Source organism: Cryptomeria japonica, chromosome 11 (genome assembly GCF_030272615.1).
Source record: "Cryptomeria japonica chromosome 11, Sugi_1.0, whole genome shotgun sequence".
NCBI classification, from domain to species: domain Eukaryota; kingdom Viridiplantae; phylum Streptophyta; class Pinopsida; order Cupressales; family Cupressaceae; genus Cryptomeria; species Cryptomeria japonica.
In genome coordinates, this window is record NC_081415.1 from 435240341 (window position 1) to 435265965 (window position 25625).

General features: G+C 36.4%; 1 protein-coding gene across 2 annotated transcripts; it reads right to left on the reverse strand.

The window, feature by feature from the left end:
- Positions 1-6673: 6673 nt before the first annotated feature.
- On the reverse strand, positions 6674-21803 carry LOC131079223 (DDB1- and CUL4-associated factor homolog 1). 2 transcript variants are annotated; one of them, XM_058017134.2, is made up of 14 exons: positions 21389-21803; positions 14744-14825; positions 14282-14398; positions 13939-14114; positions 12868-13798; positions 12670-12767; positions 12164-12587; positions 11419-12018; positions 11144-11323; positions 10405-10968; positions 10049-10165; positions 9821-9939; positions 8093-9710; positions 6674-7658 (listed from the first exon to the last, which is right to left on the reverse strand). In XM_058017134.2, the coding sequence occupies exons 1-14, from the start codon at positions 21634-21636 to the stop codon at positions 6984-6986; spliced, it is 5949 nt and encodes a 1982-aa protein (XP_057873117.2). In that variant the 5' UTR covers positions 21637-21803; the 3' UTR covers positions 6674-6983. The 2 variants fall into 2 exon arrangements, with proteins under 2 accessions (XP_057873117.2, XP_057873110.2); XM_058017127.2 differs by having other exon boundaries at positions 10405-10971.
- Between the last annotated feature and the right edge of the window lie 3822 nt (positions 21804-25625).

A 25625-nucleotide genomic window follows, 5' to 3' on the forward strand; every position in this document is an offset into this window, starting at 1 on the left:
CTAAAATCAAATAGCCAAATGCAAGGACCACTTGCATCCCACTTAGACAATCCTAAGGTAGTAGGGAGATGATTTATCACTCATACCACAAGTATGAGATTAGGGATATGAAGAAGAAAGACCTTTCATCTTTCCACAAGCTATTGTCGAAGTAATATTGTCATACAAACTCTTGTTTTTAATTAAGTGAAAAACATGTTTTGAAGGGACTGCTCAACCAAGGGGAGAGAACCACAACCAAAAAACAGAGTCTGCCCCGAAAGACAGCAAACAATCCATACTAGGACAAGGCCAGAAAAACCAACTCAAACAGCCCACTACAAGGTCCCTCAAGATTTACAACTGGCCTTGTGGGAATGAAGAGTCATATCAAAAGAAGGCTTGGACGTCTTTGAATGCTTCCCTTTAACAGTTATCCAACCCTCTTCAACTTTAGTTGCTACAGCAGACCAATCCAAAGACCCCGGCACCGATCTATCCGGAGTGGAAAAGGAGCAACAACTGTCGCATGAGAAGAAGCTCCCTTAGAGGGATCGTCAACACATGAAAAAGGAGCAACCACAAGTGCAAGACTAAGTGAAACAGTTGGGAATCGCCCATAGGGATCCCAACAACATGAGAAGAACAACAAGGAAGTTCCAAATTCAAAGATTGATCGATCTGCAAGGCGAGGGCATGGCATTCCACCCTAGAGTACAAGGGTTTTGAGGTCGAACCAAAAGCAAGAGACACATCATCCTGGAAGGAGTCACCCAACAAATCATTAGGAGCATTGACAGTTAAATGGTCATCAATAGTATCCTTCCACCATGTAGTGCCCTTGCAACGCACAAGAGGATAATTCGTAGCTAGGTGACGAATAGAGAAGCACCAATGACATCTAAAAGGGATGCTTGTCCCTCGCCATCAAAAATACATCTCTATAAAGGGGTTTGGAGATGTCATTAGCTACCAAAATGCATGCAGTGCCCCATGAATAAAGTAGTATCATCAACTTTCAAGAAGCAACCAATAGAGTTGTCGATGGCATCATAGCAAGAAGGCTCTCAAAGGTTCATATTTCTAACCCACATTGGATGCACATTTAATGGCTTGGTAAGGGGATTAAAGGAGGTTGTCCAAGGCTTAACGCAAAGAGAATTCTCCCTCCAAGCCCATAACTTTCTCAACACCAAATATTGATCTTCAAAATAGGCTAAAAAAGGAAATAAAAAACCTTTAGCACAAGGGAAGAATTTAATCTTACTCACCATAAGAAGCATCAAAAAATCCAGTGACATTTGTGAAAGTTGGAAAAAAAAGACTACCAATTGAAAAATCTACGCACCAAATCCCTACTCCTTTAAAAATCCACACTTTTCACCACATTTTAACAAACCACCACTAAACCACCACTAAAGAAGATTTAAAGAAGATTTGACACAAGAAAGAGGATGAAATGACACCATATGAAGTTGAGTAGCAGCAGAACCAGCCACACGAGAAAAATCTTGGACCCCCAGCATAGGAACAGTCCTAGCCGCCTAAGCAAAACTGCATTCACTGATAGCTCGTACCAAAGGAACAGCAATAACCCCATGCCCAAGCAAAGGTGAAACCCCCAAGGATGCCAAGGTCAACCAAATCACAAGGCGCAAGTAGAGCTAAAACCCCAGGGAGTAGAACACTTTCTAGTAAGACCCCAAGATTTGTCGACGCCAAGGCCATGTTTGAATCTGCTACAATGAGCACATGAGCAAGCGGGAGAGGCACCCTGATACATCATAAAGCCTTTTTCCTTTTGTTCTATTTAGACAACTTGAGCAGGTTATATTTCATTTAAAAGTGAGATAAGAGTGTCATGGTTAAATTGGAGGATGATGATGTAAATAATATACGAGGCTTTAGTCTACCAGATGTAGGAGATGATGATATGTATTTTTTTTATTAAAAAAAAAAATTGGGTAAAGTGTTTATGATTTTTCATATGTTGTTCTATTTTTATTTTTTTTTGGTTGGAAATGAATTTGATAAGAGTAAAATAATTTTAGGTATCGTATAGTAAGGTGGTACTCTACAAATTTTGAAAGTCGCTTTAATTTTTCAAGATCAACTTTTTGTAATTTTAGCCTTTTGATTTAAAAACCTTAGAAGATAGCATTGTAAAGTATTACTCTATCCATGTCCTAACACCTGCACTATTTAGTTTGAAGATGTAGTCTAAGATTAATAATAAATAAATAAATTATTCTAGTTACCAAAAAATATAATATTTTTTATGCATTTGTCATTGGTCAATGAGGCTATAGTGTTTCACAAAAACCTTGAATATATTCAAGATGATTGTAGATAACTCATTGATAATTAAGAAGATCATTAAAAAAACATGAATATTCAAGATGATTGTAGATAACTCATTGATAATTAAGAAGATCATTAAAAAAACATGAATATACACATGAATAATTTTTGCCATTTTATTTCAAGGAAAAAATAGTCATGCTTAAACATATAGCAATGATCCCAAAAAATTAAGAAATGGGTGAGAAATATTTTCTAGGCTTGCTCTCCAAATAGATTATTAAGATGATAGCTATCAATTATAACAATTTTTTTACACCCAAAAAATTTAGAGGATGATTGAAGTTCATAAAAAATATTAAGAGAAAAAAGAAAATATAATAGCCAAAAGATGCTTTGAAAGTTTATGAAATTCTACCGTTTGTGGATATATAAGAGTGTAACTTTTTTCCCCTACTTTTTGATTCATCTATCATCCTTATATCTTAGAAAAAGGTAATAAATTCGTCCATTTCAATTTAACAAGAATGGGAATTCTTTGAGAGAAATAATAATCTGCTTATATAGTTGTGAAAGTATATTATGCATTTGGATAACCCTTTTAATAAAATATCATGTGCTTCTATACTATTTTAGTTGTAAAATAACCATCTGTAAATAACTAATATCAAATGGTATCAATACCCCAACCGTTCAAAATCATCTAAGGTTCCTATTAATTTATTCACATACGAGGTAAATATCAAATTCTAGAATCTTTTTCATTCTCAACTAGGATACAATTACAGTAATATGATTTTAGGTTCCAAGTTGCTCCATAGTAACATACCAAAAGAAACTTCATATGTATGATATATGAAAAACGAATGCAAGAGCAAAAGAAACTATGAAGATGTTCAGAATTTGTTAAAGAACTTGCTAGGCATTAGACTAAAAGCCTTTGGAAAAAAATGATCATATGACTGAACAAATGAACATCAATACTTCAACCTTATCAACCTCTTTCATGAAAAAAGATAATATCATATAATATTTAGGACAAAAGAATTTAGAGATTGCATTAATTATCTTTGATAGCAGAAATACATATTACTAAACATAGTTCACTAAATGATTACCCAAATCTTCTATGATGGGTTTAATTTCCTTATAAATTGTCTTGGTCTTAGAACAATGTCATAAATATCCTATCCTAAACACCATTTTATGCCTTAAGACAATCTCAATATCAGAATATATAAGAGATCTAATGTAAATTTGAAACTTAATCACATTCATCCAATGATTGATATTTCTCGAAATATCAACTCTTTAAAAGAACATGCTTATTTTCCTTCTATAATTTCACACTCTAATGGAAGGCATATATGATGGGCATGGAAAGATGGTATGTTTTCAATATCAAAGTTCCAAGCAAAATTCTATAATGATATAACCAAGATAATTTGGATTCACTTGAATCAACAATTATTCAAAAATACCCATTTAATGAATAAAAACTTTGGAATAGTTATTTTAAATGCTTATAATATAAATGTAATTGATGAACCAATTGTTTTTATCAATTAAGTAAAGTATGTTTTCAATCATCCAAAATGACTTTGGTCATGAGCTAATGAATTGATAACACTAGCTTGAAGAATTTTGTAATGATATTTGTGAGCTAGTATTCATAGATGGGCTTTATTGTATTACTTCCATACAAGGTTTGATAAATGAGGAAATTGGGTCTTATGCACTTGTGCTTGTATCATAATATTTTTATTAAAAGGCTCATTAGATTTCAATCATATTTTTGATATTTCCTCTCTTTTATTCATGATTTCTATTGCAAGTAAAATGTATACAACATTTAACTAATAAATTTATAATTCCATTAAATTATTTGCTAAGGCTTGATCTTCCCTTCATAAAGGGCAATCTTTAGAACCTACAATAATCCTCCTCATAAGACCCAAAGAAAATCATTTTAGATATCTCACTTGAAAATACTTCAAGATTAATTGTGTTAAATAAACTTTCCTTTAAAATCAACAATATTGGTTGGTTGGTGAACTATAGATAAAATAAACACTTTTATCTACCAATTACCCACTATGTAGTTGATGACATGTATACTGTTATTTCCACACTTAAGACTACATAACAAAGCTTTTATATTACATGTTTGTTTTCAATCATCCAAAATGACATTGGTCATGAGCTAATGAATTGATAACACTAATTTGAAGAATTTTGTAATGATATTTGTGAGCTAACTTTGTAATGATATTTGTGAGCTAACTATTCATAGATGGTCTTAACTTTGTAATGATATTTGTGAGCTACTATTCATAGATGGTCTTTATTGTATTACTTTCATACAAGGTTTCATAAATGGGGAATGAATTCATAAATGGGGAATTGGGTCCTCTGCACTTGTGCTCGTATCATAATATTATTATTAAGAGGCTCAGTAGCTTTCAATCGTATTTTTGATATTTCTTCTCTTTTCTTCATGATTTCTGTTGCAAGTAAAATTTATACTACATTTAACTAATAAAATTGTAATTCCATTAAATTATTTACGAAGGCTTGATCCTCCCTTCATAAAGAGCAATCTTTAGAACCTACGATAATCCTCCGCATAAGACCCAAAGAAAATCCTATTAGATAACTCATTTGAAAACACTCATTGATTAATTGTGTTAAATAAGCTTTCCTTTTAAATCAACAATATTGGTTGGTTGGTGAACTATAAATAAAATAGACACTTTTATCTACCAATTACCCACTATGTAGTTGATGACATGAATATACTTATTTCCACACTTGACTACATAGCAAAGCTTTTATATTACATATGCGCGCCTGAAGCTTACACCTTGGCAACCTCGTACATTTTAATGTCATAATCACATCATAAAGCCTTCCTTTTGTTGTATTTAGACAAATTGAGCAGGTTATATTTCCTTAAAAAATGAAATAAGAGTTCAGGTTAATTTGGAGGCTGACAATGATGCATCTTGCCACATCAACGACTGTGCGATAGATCCCACCTAGAAACCCTTACATCTGCCAAGACAACAAATTTTTTCATATGAGCCTCTAACATATCAAATTCTATCCATTTTCATCTTACTTTCATTTGGGCACATTGCAGGTGCAATCGAGAGCTTCACGTTTTATGTTTTAAAAGACATAAATTATTAATAATTTCGGTGAAACAAAATAAGAAAAAATAACGGGGGATTATTTCCGAAATGATCGGTATCTCGTTTTAATGGCTTGCTTCAGAAACGTCAAATGCTTAATGTATATTTCATTTTTTAAGTATTAAATTCTCTTTGTATTTAATCATATTTTTGTATTAAAGAGCTTGTACGCCATGTGAGCCCCTCTTATAATTATTACTGACACAGCAACTACTCAAGGAAGTAATCTTGAAATGAATTAAGACATTTCAAATCCTACAATTTAAAATCTAAAATCTTGGAAAAATTTGGATTGTATACGCAAACTGAACATTCAGTTTTCTGGCATTTCATTGCCAATTCCTCGAACTCGTCTTCATCATTTCATTGCCAATTCCTCGAACTTGTCTTCCTCGAACAATAAATTTGAGTAAAGAAATAAAACGATCTTGCCAATTCCCTGTTCCTAAATGCATGAACCAAACGCACAGATAGTGATTCAGAGCCATATATAATGAATTCTCAACATGAATGTTTATCATAGAAATTCTTCAGAATGATGATCGCTTAACGCTTCCATTACAAACTTGCCTGAATGCCCTACCTGTTTCTCCATGATATAGAATACGTACCACCTTGACTGCAAAATTTAGTTTCCTGCTCCAAGCAGAATTGCTAAGACGGAAAAACATATTCGTTGCTGCTGTTCATTTTGTGCTCTTGTGATCTTCATTCCTTTAGTAATTGTTTTTGTTTATGGATGAGCACAAAATGAGCAGCAAAAATGAAATGCTACATTGATCCAATTGAAACCATTACAAATCAGCATCATACTTTGAGACTGACCTACAAATTTACAAGATCAAGACATCAACTCAAGGCTCAAATCTTAACAGATGGCAATTCTGACATTTCAGATGCACCAATTTGCCAAGGCCATCAACATATTGTCTAGTCAAGGCTAATCCGAGTACTTCATGAAACAAAACCTTGTTTTTGTTTTCATCTTGATTGCATAAAATGGGCAAGTAATGAAATGCTGAACCAGTGTAATTGAATTTATTTAAATTGGCATCAGCAGTAATAGGTGCCCTGAGACTGACCTACAAATTTATAATAAAGATCAAGACTCAATGAGGGCTCAAGTTCCTTTTATAGTAGGGGATCGACCCTACTCTGACTTTCAAAAGGTACATGTTATATACAAGCAAAAATTATAATAATGCAGCAAATGGAATTTTGTATTCCCTAACAATGAAATAGATAAATCAACAGAACATCCCACGATAATAAGGCAGGCAGTGCCTATACAAAGCTCTTGAATTGTAAGCATGACTCATTTTACAAAGAAGGCAAAATTAGTAGCCCGCTCAAATAGCTGACCTCATCATTCTTGCACTGTCCATCCAACAAGTTCTACAGGAGAGCATAACCTCCACAACATCCAAAACTCTGTCCATTTCATCCAATGCATAAGGCTGTACACCATCTTTCCTTTGCAGCATAGCTATCAGATTCAACACCTTTAATCTAAATAATCAAAAATTCATCATCAAATTCACCCATAGAACCCTCTTCTTCACTACTGAAAGATCCCCCCATTCCATGACTACCATCATCATCTGAAATTATTTCAGCGATACCACCCATACCATCTTCATCATTGCTATCAAAATCTCCATCTTCGCCTTCATCAACACTATCATCTTCATCATTGCTGATGTCCATATCGCTTTCTCCATCATCTAAGCCATCTTCTCCTTCCTCTTCATCAGCTTCGGACTCACACTCATCTTCCTCATCACTCTCAAGCCCATCATCAGGATCTGAATCATCATCTGTTGGCCTTCGCCTCCCCACCTCGTAGATTCTAGCAGACGAATCCATCTCGTCACTGTCATCCATGGTAACTAAACCTATAAATGAATCTGTTGGCTCTGTTGCCAAATCCAATACACACCTGTCAACAACAGTTGTAGCAATATCTGAATAATGGACAGCATCCATCGTACGGAAAGCTTTATAGAGAGGATTCCGAGCCCGCCGTGGATGCAAAGCAGTCATAATATCTTCCAAGTTTCTTCGTAATGTTGCATATATAATGTCACCTGTAGGATTGAAGGTGATAACAGTCTGATCCAAAGATGGTACACTTCGAAGAAGCCTGAATTTCCTTAGATCCCAAACCTCTGAATTGATGATAACCTGCAACACAGAAAGGTTATATACTTAGAAGCACATTTATCAAAAAGTCATGTAACAGATAGATATCAGTGATTATCCAGATTGCATTCATCAATCTCCCTTGTAATTTATAAACTGAATTTAATAATTTATCGTATATCTATTTAGTGAAAACCACTACTGTCAAGATTTCTGCAGGTAGACATTGCACTTCAACCATTACTTCAGAATCAGCATGTGACTTGAAAAGAATTACTATCAAATATGATCAGATAAAATTTGACATGAAACGGTTAAAATCTTGGCTAGCAGTCAGTCACTACAGCAATTGTAAGAGATCATCCATGCACCATTAACAAGATATAAAATACTTGGCTCAGATTGTGGGTTATAATAAAAATTGCACAGGTTAAAAGATCCTTTAAAAATCCAAAGGACAAAACCTAACTACATACCTCATTTCCAGCTGGATGGAATCCCCCACCACCATAATCAGTGAACTGGTCAAAGCGGTGTACATGACGTTGAACACGATGATCCCAAAGAACCCCATTGCATAACAGCATTGTATCTGAAGGACTGAAATGAACAACTGATTGTGTCTGGCTCCGAATAAAGCCAGATGAACCTGAAGAACTGTCGGACAGAGTTTGTTCAAGTTTGCCAGATTGAACATCATAAAGAAGAATTTCTCGGCGGGATGTGTCCAACGAAATTGCCGCAAACATGCTTCCAGAATGATTAAATCGTGCTGCTCTACAGTTCTCAAAGGCATGTAATGGTCCACTGGCAATAGCAGAAGAATCCCACAGGCGGACATCAAAATTGCCTGATGATAGTAGAAGCTTACTTCCAGGAGTAGGCCAATTTCCACATGAAGAACATTCAACCAAAGTTACAGGTGACTGATGACAAACATGACTTTCTAGCACATTTCCACTGCTTGTATCAAAAATCTTCAGTTCTCCCATATGGCTCCCAGTAGCTATTCGAGAAGAACTGTCCAAAAAAGTTATTGAAGTCAACAGAGCAGCTTCATCACGACATGTACGCCAGGGTCTGAAACGGCTAAAAACAAACTGCCTGTCACGCCTGTGTCCATGCATACCACCATATTGTGTCCTAAACTCTCGAGTGCTAAGCCTTCCAGCTGTGTTAAAAGGAGCATCCAGAGCTCCACTTGGTTCAGGACATAGATGTGGATGCAACAAAGACAATGGAGGAAGAGTGGTTATAGGAGCAGGGCACTGTCTATGCTGGTGTTTCAAATATTGCACCACCAAAGAATCTAAGGTGGCACGTTCATTGTTTCCAGATTGTGGATCTGCTAGCAGACCAGGCTGTGAATAATAACTTGAAACCTGTCCAACACCAGGTGTACCATGGTAGGATCCTAGTATTTGCTGGTTGCAAGCAATGTCATCCACCTTATCTCGCTGAACATATGATGGTGTACCAGAAGGCCCTTCAATCTCCACAGATAGGTTACTTTTACGAACAGTGGGTGTCATGTAGATAGGTGATGAACTTGCAGGATCAGGGATAGCTAGGCGCTTTGTTGACAACGGAATTGCAGTGTCCCTATCAAATGCCTTCCGTTTCATAGGCAAGGTATTGGGGCTTTTCAGACACAGATCTGGAACTTCAGAGTTCAACTTTGGCACTGGAGTACAAAATTCAAGTGATTTTGTACTCCCAGATGTATTTCTTGCATCTTTGGCACCTGCAGCCTTGTTTGTCAATTGCTGTGTCGCTTGTGGCGTTTTGACACTGATGTTTGAGGAGAAACTAAGAGATTTTTTCCTCAAACTACAAAGAGAAAGGTCACTCTTGATGCCAGAATCATCTACATGACCAGAGCTTGAAGGATCTGTTAGAAACCCTCCAGGAACTCGGCCTGATGGCCATAGGAACTGTACACCTGATGCTTCTTGAACAGATGTCCGATGGGATAATGAAGAAGGTGCTGCTAGTGAAGGTAATGGTGTAAGATGTGCCTCCTTCAACAAAGTTACTGCTGAATTTGAAAGTCCTGAAGCAACCAGGTGCTCATGTATAAGTTGTAGTAGTTCCCTAGAAATAAATCAGCCATTTCAACATTTATTAGTTAGCAATAGATATGTAGAATCATGTTATCAAAAGACAACTCCAACACAGAAACTTAACGGGAACTAGACCAGTACTTTGAATGATAAGTTATTGGTGTTGCAGCTGCTATTGCGGCTCTCTCTATACGCCGTAAAGTAGGAGCAGCAGCATCAGTGGCTGCTAAAGTGCTTGCACGTCCCGCATTTGTTACTATCTGAATGTGCATTAAGTTTGAGAAGAAAAAAAAAATTAGGTATACAAATAAAAACATACATTACTATAAGCTAATTCATTAATAAATGCATAATGTGTGACAAACTTACAGCAATAAGCTCCATTGCTACTTGGCTAAGCTCGGCCTGATATTTTCCCTGTTCACCAGTTGCACCTGCTATTTGACTTCCTGCATCTCTTACTAGTTCTGAAAGAAGTTTCCCCACCTAATATTTGAGACAATAATTGGCATGTACATTGTTTCAGTTTCTTCCACTATAAAAGTAAAACATGCATAAATTTTATTAAACCTCCAAACCACATAGAATGACATATATAATATGGTGCGAGCAAAACTTACCTAACTGTGCAATTTTGTGCAACAAAAATTACAAGATCTCAAGAGAAATGGCCTTTTTGAAGTATAGCACTGAGAGAAAACAGTTTTGGGTTGCAAATCCCTTACCTGAAGTTTGGTTAGAATATGGGCAATTGTATCATCTTTGGCCAATCCAAGGAGGACACGACATGCAATTGCACGAATGGAATCCAAATTATTTGGATTTAGAAGTGTGCGTGGATGAAGCAGATGCAGAAGCACCTTGATCCCATTATTGGCCCGAACAGCTTCCCGTGCCTGTCGATATCCTTGTTCCATATAAGCAGCAAGACCAGCACAACCTGCTCCTGGACCCAATGATATTCTTCGGTCTCCAACTAAGGCTGCTGTTGGAGAAGATGCAGCTACCTGACTACTCCCTGGCAGAATGACCTGAGCAACTAACCCATTACGTTCACCATTATTATTCTGGTCACCATTCCGATCCCTTGCTTCATCCTGACCAAACAAGGGTAAAGCACGTTCTGCTGCATTCCTATCAACATTTCTCTCCCTGCCTTCAGAGAGGGAACCGTTTGGAGCTTGACTGGAAGGTACATTTGTGCCCTGAAATGTAGAAACTGGCTTGCTACTAAGAGATGGCGGGGGGCAAACAAGATTAACCAATACAAGCAAGGCAGCATGAATAACCTGCTGGAAAATAAGGTATTCATAACTAGTTAGTAACTGCAGGGACAAAAACTAAATTGCACAGATTTCAACTTTGCAAGTGAGTAAACAAAGCATTTTAGCGACTGCCTGATTCAATAATTTATTCTCTAGCCAAAAATCAATTGCATATTTATACGCTGATGGGAATACTAACTTCAGGGTCCACGTGGGAAGCACCACTAGCTGCATCCAGTATGACTGCCATTCCCAGACGTTCATTGCTCAGTGTTGCACCTACTACAAGTCTGCGAGCATTTGGCACCAAGGTGACAATTTGCAAGACCCCTAATGCATACAAGGCTAAGTCATGCAAGTAGCGTTCACCAGTAGGAGCCTACAAATATATTGCATAATAGAAGAGTAACCTCAATTAGCATCCATAATATATAATAAGAAATTTATTATTTATGGAAAGAAAATTTCAGATACCTGACTCAGTTCCAATAGAATTGTATGCCCATTGCAGCTAAGAAACTTCTCTACTGCAGGCCAACGAGCTCTGACAAAAGCTGGTCCAATTTTTCTGTCACGCTGCAGCTGCATAAATATGGCTTCTACTGCTTCATTGCTGATATCAATAGGCTTATAAGCAGCTCTTGTATTTGGAGCACTGCGTGCTCCACCACGATGACCCTTGTTTGGACGCAAAGTGTCTACAAGCAAAATCAGTTGAGCTCGAAAATATTGACGCAGCGCAACACATGTATGATAAGCAATCTGTTTCTCTGCCACTGTCAAAACTTCAGCAGATGTTCGATCATTTCGTGGACTTGTGCTAGACATTCCAGATGGTCCATTACCAACTCCTGATCTTATGTTAGCTGCATTCCTTAAGAGATTTAACATTTTTTGTAGACCATCATTTGCATCAAAGGCATCAAGGACTGCTCGGAAGACAAATGATGCTCCAAAGAATAAAGCAGCATGCTTTCGGGCATGATCTTGAGAACAATCAAGAAGTTGAAGAGCTAATTGAACCACAGTATGGACAATATCTAAGGGAAGTGCGCATACACGTTCCATGATAGCCTATATTACCATGACACAACATTAATACAGTAAGCCTAAAAAAATATATATGTAAGTTCAGTCCACATGTCAAGAGAGAAATATAGATCAATTTTGTTAGAAGAGTCATGAATAGTAAAAACAAGAAACTAGTCCTCTCATTTACCTGATGAGATCCAATAGCAAATAAACACATTGAAATCCCAGAGAAACTGTCTGACACTCTCGGAACTGCAAGAAGTTTCTGTACCCCACCACGATCAACAAACAATGCAGCAAATTTCCGATGAGCAGCAAGAGCACAAATCAACTTCAACACATCAGATAACATGGCAAAGGTAGTTGAAGAATCATCAGCTTTTGAGTGTCGCTGAAGTAAGGCAAGGCAAACATCTACCCCCTTTTCATGAAGCACGGGACCCAAGACTTCAACATACTCTCCTAACCTCTCCAAACACTGGACACAAAACTGCTCTCGCAATCTACCAATGGATTCTGAATCCAATATTAAGTTTTCTTCAAGCTCACAACCTCTCTCAAAGTCACTGGTTACAACATCATGCCCTTTATCAATAATATCAATTCCCTTCCTGCAATAGCAATGTGTACTGATTACATACCAACTAATTGAAATGAAATAGTTTATTGACAAACAAAACAATTTATCCTCACCTAGAAACATCGGTTGACAAGGCAGCATCAACAACTGTTGTTGCAGCTGTAGATGCAGCCTCAAAAGCAAGTTCTTCATCATTTGTGTTTGATAATTCCTGAAAAAGCAGAGCATTCCTATAAAAGGTCTTGAATAAGGTGAAAAATTACACATTTAACAGCAGAAACTATACAAAAGACAGGCCCTTAGACCAAAACCTCTGCAGCTGTAGTCTTGACAAGTTCGGCTGCAGCATCTCCTGCTGCTTTCACAGCTGCTATAGGTGCATTAGCAGCCCTGGCTTCAGCTTCAGCAGCCCTTCTTGCTCTCTTTACAAATTCAGAAATGTCCTTTGTTCCGACCTTACAAACTTTATCGCTGTCATCAATATCATCTTTATCTGATAGAACATGACCTACATCGCTTAGCTTGCCATCCTGCTTACTTCTATGATCCAAATTAGTATCTAATTTGCTACTAGTTCTATCCTTATTAGTTCTAATTTGAGTTCCTAAGCGTATTCCCGTGCCTAAAGCTGTCATACACTTTTCAGCTTCTGCTACACTCTCAGATGCCCTTGCTTTTCCTCTATGTCTTGAGACCCCTCGTTCAGCCCTCCGTTTAGAAGGATCCTCCCTAAGATTTTCCTCACCATCCTCATCCTTTAGAGATTTATTTCCAGACAATTTACACATTACTTCACGCCACTCTTTTCTACGTCTTTTATCTTCAGGAGTATGATCTATGTTATCATCTTCTACATGAAGCATTCCAATAACTTCATCCGAAACATCTACAGTATCCTTTGCCCTTATCAACTCATCGTCATCTTCAAGATAATCTTCAGCACACTTCTCCTTTATGGTCGTCCCTTTTTCATTATCCTTATCCGCAATTTGTTCCTCTGAAATTGTTTCCTCACTTAGCCTTACAAAATCTAAGCGGGATATGTCTGCCACATGCCTCAATCTGCTTTTTCCATCATCCCTTAATCTACCACTATTTCCTCCAACTGATTGCCTATTTTCAGGAACTGAAGTTACATCCTTCTGACTTGCATTCATCTCACCAAACACCCGCATCCGCAGGAAATGCATGAGCTTTGCTGCTAAACCAGATGTAAGAACATCTTCTACAACTGGACCATTCCTGAAAATTGTTTCAGAAGATCAACATATCAATTTTTATATAGAAACAAAAATAGCCAGTAATTAAGAGGTCAAAATAGAAGAACCCTGATGACTACCTTAATTTAACATGAATATAAACAACAGATCAAGTATGCCTACCCATGTAAGGCTAGTGCAAGAAGACCAGTTGCATATGTCTTCAACATTAGTGGATCACTTGCAACCTGTCCAGATGCTTCCAGCCTTAGAGGAAGGTCCTCGCCTGAGCCAAGAATGTCATCCATTGCCCACTGCTTTATATTTTCCAAAACATCATCTTCAAAAATATGGGGATACTACAAAACATAACCACAAATCAACCACATTTGGCATGTGAAGACAAAAAAGATTCCTAACTTATAAATTTTAAGCAAGATCAACTCATCAAAGTCAGAGAAACTGCTTCTATTTTACATTTTATAAACACAGAATATTAAAGAGAGATGTTTTAAAGGATACTAACCACCCATGTTGATGCACAAGCAAGAATTAACCTCCCTGCAGCAGCACGGACACCAGTTGTATATCTGGCGTCTGATAGAAACTTCGATGACACCAGCTCAAAAAATTCATCATTTTCCTGAAAAGCAAAAAGGAGGGTTCAGTCACACAACAACAAACAAGAACATGTAGATATAAAACCATGTAGCCAAATATAATACAACCCAATCCAGAAAATGATATAGACTAAAAGATCACCTCATTTAGCACTAATCACCCTAACAAATATAAAATCAAAAAAGTGTCAATCTTCTTCTAGTCCTTTTGAATTTACATTGATAAAGAATATAGTCCTCAGAAAAGACAAACATAACAACAAACTAATAAGTAATAAATATCAGTTAACCTGCAGCAAAGCAAAGGAGAGAAAAGCTATGCCGAATTGCATTTTTTAAGAAATAAATTATGTGACTATATATCTTACCCGTAGCAAATTTCCCAAACGCCCTACATTGTGAGAAGACCGAGCATTGTTTGAAGAAGGCAGACCTGATTCGTGGATGAATCTGCATTTATTTCAATAACAATAAAACCAAATAAACAGGAGACTTAGATATAAATGTTAATAATAAATCCATGTCATCAGCTAAAAAATCAGAAATGAAGTACTAATAATGAATTAATATATTATGAAATCAGAAGACAGGATAATATTTTCCATGGTGAGGATGGCTACAATTTAGGAAATTGTTATTTTCTTCAATTGTGTGTTACCAAATCAACCTGGAAAATTCCCTCAATCAGGTGCACAACATTCTGGGTATGGATGTGTAACCATTAGTGAATCTGAGCTCAAACATACATGTAAAGATTCACTAGTATTTCTCCAAACATTCTGAGTTCTCTAATAATATTACATCCTTTTTGGGAAGGTAAAACATAAGAGTACCTTTTTTATTTAATAGCCTCCTCAATAATTTATAGGTAAATCAACTTTCCAAGAAGGTATCAACCACTAGATTATCTATTAAGCATTTTATAAGACATCAGAGTACGCATTTTTCAGTTTAACAATTCTTATTTGGATTGGCTGATAACAAGATGTGCCATGATTGTTTCAAAAAAATTACCAGGAATATGCAGTTGTTATGGTAGTCCTACTCCTAGTAATTATACTTTGCAACATTTGTCTATTGATGTCACCACGATATGCTACGCCCTTTCAAATTCAGCCTCCAATCTCTTCTAGCAAACATTCTGGGTATGGATGTGTAACCATTAGTGAATCTGAGCTTAAACATACATGTAAAGATTCACCAGTATTTCTCCAAACATTCTGAGTTTTCTAATATTGCATCTTTTCGGGGAAGGTAAACCGTAAGAGGAGTACCTATTTAATTTAATAGCATCTTCAATAATTTATAGGCATATCAACTTTAAGAGAAGGTATAACCACTAGATTATCTGTTAAGCATTTTATAAGACATCGGAGTAGACATTTTATGGTTTAAAACTTTAAAGATTATTATTTGGATTGGCTGATAACAAGATGTGTCATGATTGTTTCAAAAAAATTACCAGGGATATGCAGTTGTGTCAAAAGACTTTCCTAAAGGAATGGCTGTAGATATTTTGCATTCATTTTCGGGTCAAGCCTGTAGACTCTAGCATTTCCAGCTTCCATTGAATGACCTGATATAGTCAGTACATTAATTGTCTGAAACCAACGTTTTTCATGATTTGATACTAGATATCGGAAATTGATATCATTGTTGATTGCAACATATTTTTACTTGAAATAACCAGGGACTTACTACTATAGCAGTTGCTCTGCAAGATCTTGGTTTGCTGAGGGTGTGAAAAAATTTGTTGGTACTTATTATAACGGCAAGTGGGTTTTATGGAATAAGCTTATAGTAGTGTATAAGCATCCTGAAACAAAACACAGAACTTTAATATCCTCATGAAGACCTTGAGACCTCGTTAGCTGGCCTTAGATTGGATTTTGACACCAAAATTTATGATAGTGTTAGATGGATTAGGAGTCTTCTCTGCTGATAATCATTTCAATATACTTGTATTAAAAAATTCAAGTTTTCTAGAGATATTGCTTAGCCCTGAATCAAACATAGTTATGGATGATTCTCTTCAAATACAAAGAAATAGATTCTTTGTTTTATGGTCTTTTTGCATTGAACCAAAAAAAAAATTACATCAGATAGTTCATAGTTGTTGCTAAATCAGAAATCCACAGTCGGTTCTAATGCCTGTTTTTCCAAATGTGAAATGACAGTTGAACCATGTTTAGTATATGGTGATGTTAAAACCATTAAGACCTTTTGACAAAGTTGTTAAACCATTTTTATGGCCCAGGTCCAAATCTGCTAGAAAAGACATGAATTGCAATGATGTTGTTTATGGCATCAGAAGCTGAGATACATTATATATATTCTATATAAGAAGCCTAGCTTGTCATTTTAACAGAGTTTGCAGTTACCTTGGAAAGAAATAAACAATGCAAGAAAAAAGGAGGGTGCTTAATAACTCCGTAAATGAATGTATCAAATTTGAATATTTCATGTTGCGGATATTTGAAAATCCCTAAAGATCAGTTGAGGCAATTCCTTGATACCTGCATTCATAAAAGTTATCAAATATTTGGGAAATACTGGCAAATTCTAGAATATTACTCCCATTATTAACGAGACCCAGAAGAACTCCAATAAAAATTAGGATGAGATTGATCCAGAGAGCTAGAATGTTTTGCAAAATGACTACTCTGAACAGGTACAGATGATACAAAGCACCAAGCAAGTCAATGCAACAGAACTCATTGAAATTGACAAGTAGATTGTTTGAGAGGAGCATTCAGGAAACTGTTGAAGACAATAATGTTGACTGTGGTGAAGCAACTGAGGTAAATGTAGAACGGAAGGTTTCCTCTAATTCAAGTGCTATTATAGCCCGTACTGATGGTGCTATATCAAATTGCACTCTTTCTTCATACTCTTCCTTACTTAGCCGACCACTTGCAACAACTGGACCTGGCTTAATGAAGGGGTTGATAGAACAAAAAGCACAAAGAAATATCAACAAGATGTAGAATATCATTGATGCCCTTCATCAGAAGACCATACCGCAGAAACAGGCTGTGGGACATGGTGTAAATCAAATGGAACCTGATAGGGGTGATGATGATTGGGCTGCAGCATTAGTCTGAATGCTGTGTTTAGCCATAAATAGCACCCCTGGACCTTTAGATTGTAGTGATCTCCTAAAAAATTGACTTTGATGATTGCTCTTGGGCCTAGTGCCTAAAGACTGGAAAGGGTTCCAATATGCTGTGTTAAGCTTTGCTACGATAGTGTTTTTGTGTTAGTGATCATGTACTTGTTTTGTAAACATTTCCTTCACTGTTATAAAAACCTAATCCAGAAAAGAAAAATGCAAATTCGGCAATATCATGTAGTTATAAAAGTCTCATAGATATTAGTTTACAGTTTACACTAAGCAGCTGTTGTGAGCAATGGTGACAGGTTTGTGATAAATAAATCATGAACAGTGAGGGCATGCAAATTCAGGGGCTCCAGGTGTAATGTCCCCACTTTGAAATATTAATAATAACTAATAATAATAATAAAATTAAAATATAAAAGGTACAACTTGAGTTGGCCTAGTGGTGGAGAACTTGTGCTCTTGAAATAGAGACCATGAGTTCATATCCCACAAAGGGGGTAGGGTATGTACACCTTATCGGCTTCGGCCCATTATCTATCAAATAAATATAATTAAAAAAAAAATTAAAATATAGAAGTATTAAAGAATATATTTAAAATTTGATTAAAGTTAATGAATGGTCAAAAGGCATGAGATGATAAGTTGTAACTCCCTCAAACATGAGATATAAAAGGGAGAAGAGGACCTCATTTGAGGGGGAGATAATTTTGGAAATCAGAAGTGCAGATCTGATTGTGCAAGGTTGTGTCCCTTCCAAAGGACAGAATTAATGAAGAGTTGCCCTCTTTCAAAGGGTGCTAATGGTGAAAGGGTGTCTCTTGCCAAAGGGCATACATGATGAAGAGGAGTGACCTCTCGCTTACATTGAGAGATATAAAGGAAAGGAATCAAAATCATCCAAGGGGATCACCATCGATCAGATCAGATCAGAACAGTTATTAAGTTACAGGCTGTAATGTCCCCTACTAGGTTTAGACATGTTTTAACCATAATTAATCTATTTTTATATACTTATGACTCAAACTAAATATATTAGGAGGCATTTACACCTTAGCCAGAATCCAATCAGTGATATTCCACTGCTCAATCAATTTAACTATTATTAAATAAATTGTTCATCTATCATACATCCATACTTCTTAGTGCAAGTGTCAAACCAATTGTAATGTCCCTACATGAAAACATCCCCTTTCCCAACTTCTTAAACACAGACAGTAGTAACAAGGATTATACATATAAACATATTCTCCTTACCATTTATTATCCTATGAGCTTTTTCTGAATTACAATCTAATATTGTTGTTTGTTTGATTAAGACATTATGTGTGTGTGTGTATACAATAACTTATTGACATTAACTATATATATTTATCCTTATTCTGATTTGAATATATACACAAATAAATATATTAATTAAATAATATAACCAATTATTGATGTATTTGCTAATTACCTATTATATACATTATTGAAACTACCACTACTTAAAAACATTAGTTATGAATATTTTCAGTGGCTGGTAAAAGGGTAGACAGATCTGACGCATGACAGATCTGGTCTGCCTGTAACTCAATAACAGTTCTGATCTGATCTTATCAATACTGCCAGATTATTAATATCTTATCTTCTCTCCTAATCCCCTCCCTCTTTAGAGAATAGATTCAACCCTTAATAGATTGAAGAATTGCAATGTTTGAATGCCAAGAGAGGTGTCCCATAACAGATCACATCTATTCATTATCAATTGATTTATACTAATGATCTTTCATAACTCTTAATCACTGCCACTTTAATTTTACATATCATATCTTAATGGTCATTGGTTATCATTACTCTTCTATCTTAATTATCCTTATCAATCTTTAATTCAGTCGCCTCCTTAATAAGGATAATTGTCGTTCTCTGTTAATCACTTCTTATAGAAACACTTCACTGTGATTCCTTTCATCGACTATGATATCATTTAGGGGCTCGATACTATGATCGCTAGTTTGAGTACTCGTTGCTGACTCGGTGGTTCCAAGTCATAAATCCTATCACTGAAATCGTTAGGTGGTTGTGTTGTATGACACAGTATTTGATTATGGTAGTTTCTCCACTGATCAATGCTATACAGCCTTCGATCATATTGTGATAGTGATTCATTCATCTTATCATATCGGTCTTCCTTTGTCTAACAAGGATATCGATGAGAATGTTGTCGTGTCCATTCTTCTTGTTAATGTCTCCCTGAGAGCATTATAAATATTTATTTGCATCTGATAACAGATGCTGGCAGCACTTATAATATTAATACATGATACTTGCGATAAACTCTATTGGGATTACGCAGCATCCACATATTCATGCTTGCCGTCCATATCATTGTTTTTAAGTCAAGTGTATTAGTCTACAAAATATTTGGGATATTTTTATTTGAATATTTCACGAATATTATTAGTAATAAATGTTAATAATTATTAATTAAATAATAATATTTAATAAATAAATTTCAAATAATCATTTGTTGATAGTTAATATATTAATTAATAATAACAATCGCTTCATTTAGGATGTATATATATAACGATCAAGGAGGGGACATGACACAGGCAGTAACATCCTTGTTCTTGGTGGTAAGCATGAGGATGTCCTTAACATGCATGCTTAATATATGAAGCCTGATAATGTTCTTATGTAGAATTTAATATTAATATTAATATAGTCTGCAATATGTATGACAGTCGTACTTAATTTCATATACATTCGTAATACTTGAAAGACCAATATATTAGATGGTCTAGTCCTTGATACTCCACTAATGCCTACGTAGGGATACGGGATTTGTACAGGGAGAGGTGGAGTAATTCTGTCACAAGACGGGTAAGTCCCAAGATAGGGTAAGGGCATATGTTTCTGAAGCCTTGAGGGAGAGTCACAAGATGGGCATAAACATATGTTCCTAAGAAACCTTGACGGAGCCCGCTCATAGACTGTTTCCAAGCACCCTGGCACAGTAATTCCACCATCTTCTGTAGGGTTAAGGAAGAAGTGAGGGCGAACACTGAATTTAATTAGTTATTCCTTGCATTATATATACTTCTAATCTCAATAACCTAATTTAACACATAATAATGTTAAATGATGTATGTGTAACTATTGGGAAACAGGTGGCGTTCTAATAGGGAACATTACACCAGGCATAAGTTGCATTGAGCCATTTGAGCACCCTCCATAGTATAGAGATGCAATATCAACTCAAAGTAGATCTTTAAAGCTTTATTGGTGGCGTGGACTAATATATTATAGTTACTTAAACAATTAGATTCATACAAAATATTTGATGCCAAATGCCACCTTACACTGGGTGCACATAACAATAATAGTCACCAGCAACTAGAAAAGTTTCTACCTTACTAAATTTTGTGAAATGCTCTGTATAGGTAATGGTAAAGGAAGTCTTCAAATCCAGCAACCCGGTGCCACACAAATTACCAAACAGGTGTATTAAACCTTTAAATTCTGTACTCTTGGGTTTGACATCTTGATCAGGCTCAGTTGTATAATGATCCAACAAAAACCGTGCATTTTAGATAGTAACAGAAGTAACCCTAGTGGAATTCAATATCTATACTAAAAAGCAAGCTTGCAGCCGAAAATTAAAAAATAAAAAACGACAGTTTGTTTGCCACTGCATTGCCGAGAGAAACAGAAAGCGAATGATGTGCGTAAGAGCAATTAAAGTAAAACAGCAAAATCAAAAATAGTTGCCAGAGCGCGCGAAAGCAAGCATACCAAACATACAAATATCCCAGGGTGCGAAAAATATAGAAACGATTACAGTCCCCATTTACGAAAACCAAGTGCAATAATTCCGGCTAGAAAACCTAACCCTAAAAGTTCAAAACCTAACCTGGCTTCTTCCTGCTCGAGCATCGACGCCAATGCGTGCAGAAGGCGTGGACTAGGCGCCGTGCGCGTCTCAATGATGCGCTCCATCATATCGTGTGCTTTGCGCATCAAATCATCTTCCCCGCTCTCTTCAGTTTTCGAATCTCTTCCATTCGCTTTCTCTTGTGCAGTTTGCTGCACAGCTTCCATGTGGGTGGAGGTCTCCGCTTCGACGCCGCCCGCAGGCGTCGATTCTACCGAGTTCTCCATGAACGTGATCACAGCAGAAACAAAAATTGCATAGAAATTCTTTTATTATCAAAGCCAAACAAACCCTTGCTTTTGCCGCTATAAACCCCTTGACTGGCAATGTAGAAAAAGAGTCGAATGCGAAGTAAATGTGTGTTTTGATATTTGTGTGTGACGGACAGGAATGGGAGTATTTGTATTTTGTTTTTGTGTTTCGAGGAATTTTTTATTTTTATAGTGTTGGGGTTTAGGGGGACGCGAAATTTTTCAAAAAGTAAAGTTTATTCTCTGCTTAGTTGTAGCCATGTTTAGAAGGCGCGGGAGTGTTGTGAAAGGTCGTTCTATTTAACTTTCTATTGTAATTAATTGAAATTCATAATTATATTCTAATTTGAATTTCATAAAATGAATAAATATTATTAGATGTATAAGGAAAGTAATGTATTTTGAAATAAAATTAATTAAAAAATATAGTTAAATGTGCATTTAGAATATACATTAATACATATGAAAAAATGGTGAGCGAGGCATGGCAGATTGAGTGCGAAAAGCAAAGGACAGAATGCGAAGCGCAGAAGGAAGTTTTCGGGGGTCGCTCGTTGGAGGGCAATCACTAGTAGCAGGCTAATGACCGTATACGAGGTATAGTCGATGGGAAAGGAAAGGAACAACCAGCGGATAGGAAGGCAAAGTGGCGAATATTAGAAGTCAACTAGGATAATCAGGGACCAAAACACACACTCCGTAATAACGATGAATTCTCAGAGGAGAAGGATGATGCCCCAAATTAGAATTCCACGGAAGAAAGTAATGCGTCGAGGATGGTAGAGATCGATTTAACAGAAGAAGTTGTCGATGACAAATGTATGTGGGAGGATCTCGCAATTATTGCCAGAATCATTGGCCTGAAGAAACCTAGGCAAAGCATTAACCCTTGGATAAAAGATAATTGGGGTAGTCAAGTTGTGGTGAAATTTTTGCCGAAAGGTTTTTTCGTGGCTATCTTCACAGAGAAAGGAACCAGGGATCAAATCTTAAATTCAAAAAATTGGCTTTTCGATAATTTACCACTTTACATCCAGCCTTGGACACCCAATTTTAACCCCCTCAAGCTCGCAATTTATGAAACTTCGGTATGGATCAAATTGTTTAATCTCCCAATCGAATATTGGGGGGACTCGTGCCTTGAGAAAATTGGTCGAACACTCAGTACTCTTCTGGAGATAGATGAAGAAATCATTGAAAAAGATTCGTATGTTTATGCTAGGATGAAAATTGCACTAGTCAAACAAATTTCTTCCCATATAAATCTTAGAACGGCTAATGGAATTTGGAAACAAGGCATTGAAATTGAGAAAGAACTTTATGTTTGCCAAAGATGTGGAAGTAGAACCCATCAAGCCAAAAATTGTAGAATTTTTGTGCGAAAGGGCATATAATACTAAGCAGAGATCAGAAGATAAGGAAAAAGAAATATGGTTAAAGAAAATGAATGAGAAGAGCCAGAAGCCTCTTGCGATAAATAAATCATTGTCGGAGACAAGGACGTTTCCTGAAACTAACTCCCAATGTTAAGGTTTCAAGCAGATCCGAAGCAAATATGAACTAACAATTATATGCAAATTTAAATACAAAAGATAAAGAAATAAAACAGGACACAGATAACACAGAGATTTAACGTGGTTCACCCATAATGGGTTACGTCTACCATACACAGCCGTCCAATCTTTCTTATCATCCAGCAAAAATAGTACATCAACCTTACAATGCCTTAAGCATCCCAGTCGCTTATAACATGTGTTTTTAGGGCAACAAACAAAGTCGACCTTTTTAGGGTTTTATTACAATGTCGGTTTTCATCAACGAAAAACGGCAAAAAAAAAATTCGCGAGGATACGTGTTGAGTGTACAGTACTTTGCTGATTAGTCACCACATTTCAACAATCTCCCACTTGGAGACTGATCAGGCTCCACACTGAACAATCTCCCACTTGGAGACTAATACTACATGACACCACTGTACATGCAACATCTGTTGGATAAAACATTAGGACTTGACTGCTAAAAATTCCACAATTATCAATCAAGAAGACCAATAGAAACTTATGAAGAAATCAGCTTCTCCTGTGGAACTACCTTTGTGAACATATCGGCAGGATTCTCACTTGTGTGAATCTTCTCAAGCCGTAACTGACCCTCCTCCAAAATAGTCTGGATGAAGTGGTATCTGAGCTGAATGTGTTTTGTCCTTGAATGAAAAGCATAATTCTTTGCAAGATGAATGGCACTCTGGCTATCAGTATATAATGGGCTATCCTCTTGTGTCTGACCCAATTCCTTCAGAAAACATTGCAACCAAATCATCTCCTTGTTGGCTTCTGTAGCAGCAACATACTCAGCTTCAGTGGTTGAAAGTGCAACAACCTTTTGCAGCCTAGAAATCCAACTGACTGCAATTCCCCCTATAGTAAAAACATACCCTGTAGTACTCCTCCGTGAATCAATATCACCCGCCAGATCAGAGTCAACAAATCCACTCAAAGCAACATTAGATCCTTTGAAACATAATGCCTTCATAGTAGTTCCTTTCAAAAACCAAAGAATCCATTTCACAACACTCCAATGTTCCATACCCGGATTACTCATAACCTACTCACAACTCCCACTGCATGTGCAATATCTGGCCTTGTGCATACCATTGCATACATCAGACTGCCAACAGTTGATGAATACGGGATGTTAGACATTTTATTAACCTCTTCCTGTGCCTTTGGGCACATCTCCTTAGTCAATTTGAAATGACTAGCCAAAGGTGTACTAACTGCTTTTGCATCCTGCATGTTAAATCTTTTCAACACCTTCTTTATATACTCACTTTGGGACAAATTCAAGGTTCTATTTTTCCCGTCCCGTGTAATCCTCATACCGAGAATTTGCTTAGCTGGACCCAAATCCTTCATAGCAAATGACCTGGCTAATTTCTGTTTAAGATCATTTATATGTTGCATGTTAGACCCAACAACAAGCATGTCATCAAATAAAGCAACAGGATAATATAACTGTCATTATCAAATCTCTTAAAATATACACAATGATCAGAATGACATCTATGATAACCGTGTTCAGCCATGAAACTATCAAATTTTAAATACCATTGTCGGGGTGCTTGCTTTAGGCCATACAGACTTTTCTTCAACCTGCACACCAAGTTCTCCTTACCTTTGACCTCATATCCCTGTGGTTGCAACATGTAAATTTCCTCCTCCAAATCTCCATGGAGAAAAGTTGTTTTGACATCTAATTGTTCAAGATGTAAATCATCTGCAGCCACAAGACTAAGTACAGTTCTAATTGAAGTCATTTTTACAACTGAAGAAAATATTTCATCATAATCTATACCCTTTTTCTGTGCAAAACCTTTTACCACAAGTCTGGCCTTATATCTTTTCTGACCTCCTTCCTCCTCCTTCAACCGATAAACCCATTTGTTAGGCAAGACTCATTTTTCTGTAGGTAAAGGGACTAAGTCCCAAGTCTTATTTTTCATCAAGGAGTCCATCTCCTCTTTCATGCCTAGCTCCCACTGTTGTTTGACATCTACTTGCATTGCTTCTTCATATTCTTCTGGTTCACCAGAATCCGTTAATAAAATAGAATACAAAGAAGGAGAAAATCTTTCAGGGGGTCTGCTTGTCCTTGTAGAACGTCTAACACTTGCAGGAGTTTGTGGGACAATCTGTTGTTGCTGAACATCAGGTACCTATGGCATTTCATTTTCAGGAATCTCATCCAACACCACATATTCTTGTTTGTCATGTTCATGCTTCTTTTCCTGCATCTGTTCTTTATACATAACCTTCTCATTGAATATAACATCTCTACTTCTAATTATTTTCTTATTTTCAAAATCCCATAACCGATAGCCATATTCATCTATCCCATATCCAATGAAGGTACATTTCTGAGATTTAGCATCAAGCTTGATTCTGTTTTCTTTATCAACATGGACA

Bases quoted from the DNA above. Each gene is read 5' to 3' on its own strand.
- LOC131079223 (XM_058017127.2), bottom strand. From the start codon at position 21,636: ATGGAGAACTCGGTAGAATCGACGCCTGCGGGCGGCGTCGAAGCGGAG. The intron at 14,115-14,281 runs GTTAGTATCCTT...TATGTTTTGTAG, and splicing joins CTTGTGCATCAACATGGGTG to TATCCCCATATTTTTGAAGA. The intron at 12,019-12,163 runs GTAAATGAGAGG...ATGGTAATATAG, and splicing joins TTGCTATTGGATCTCATCAG to GCTATCATGGAACGTGTATG.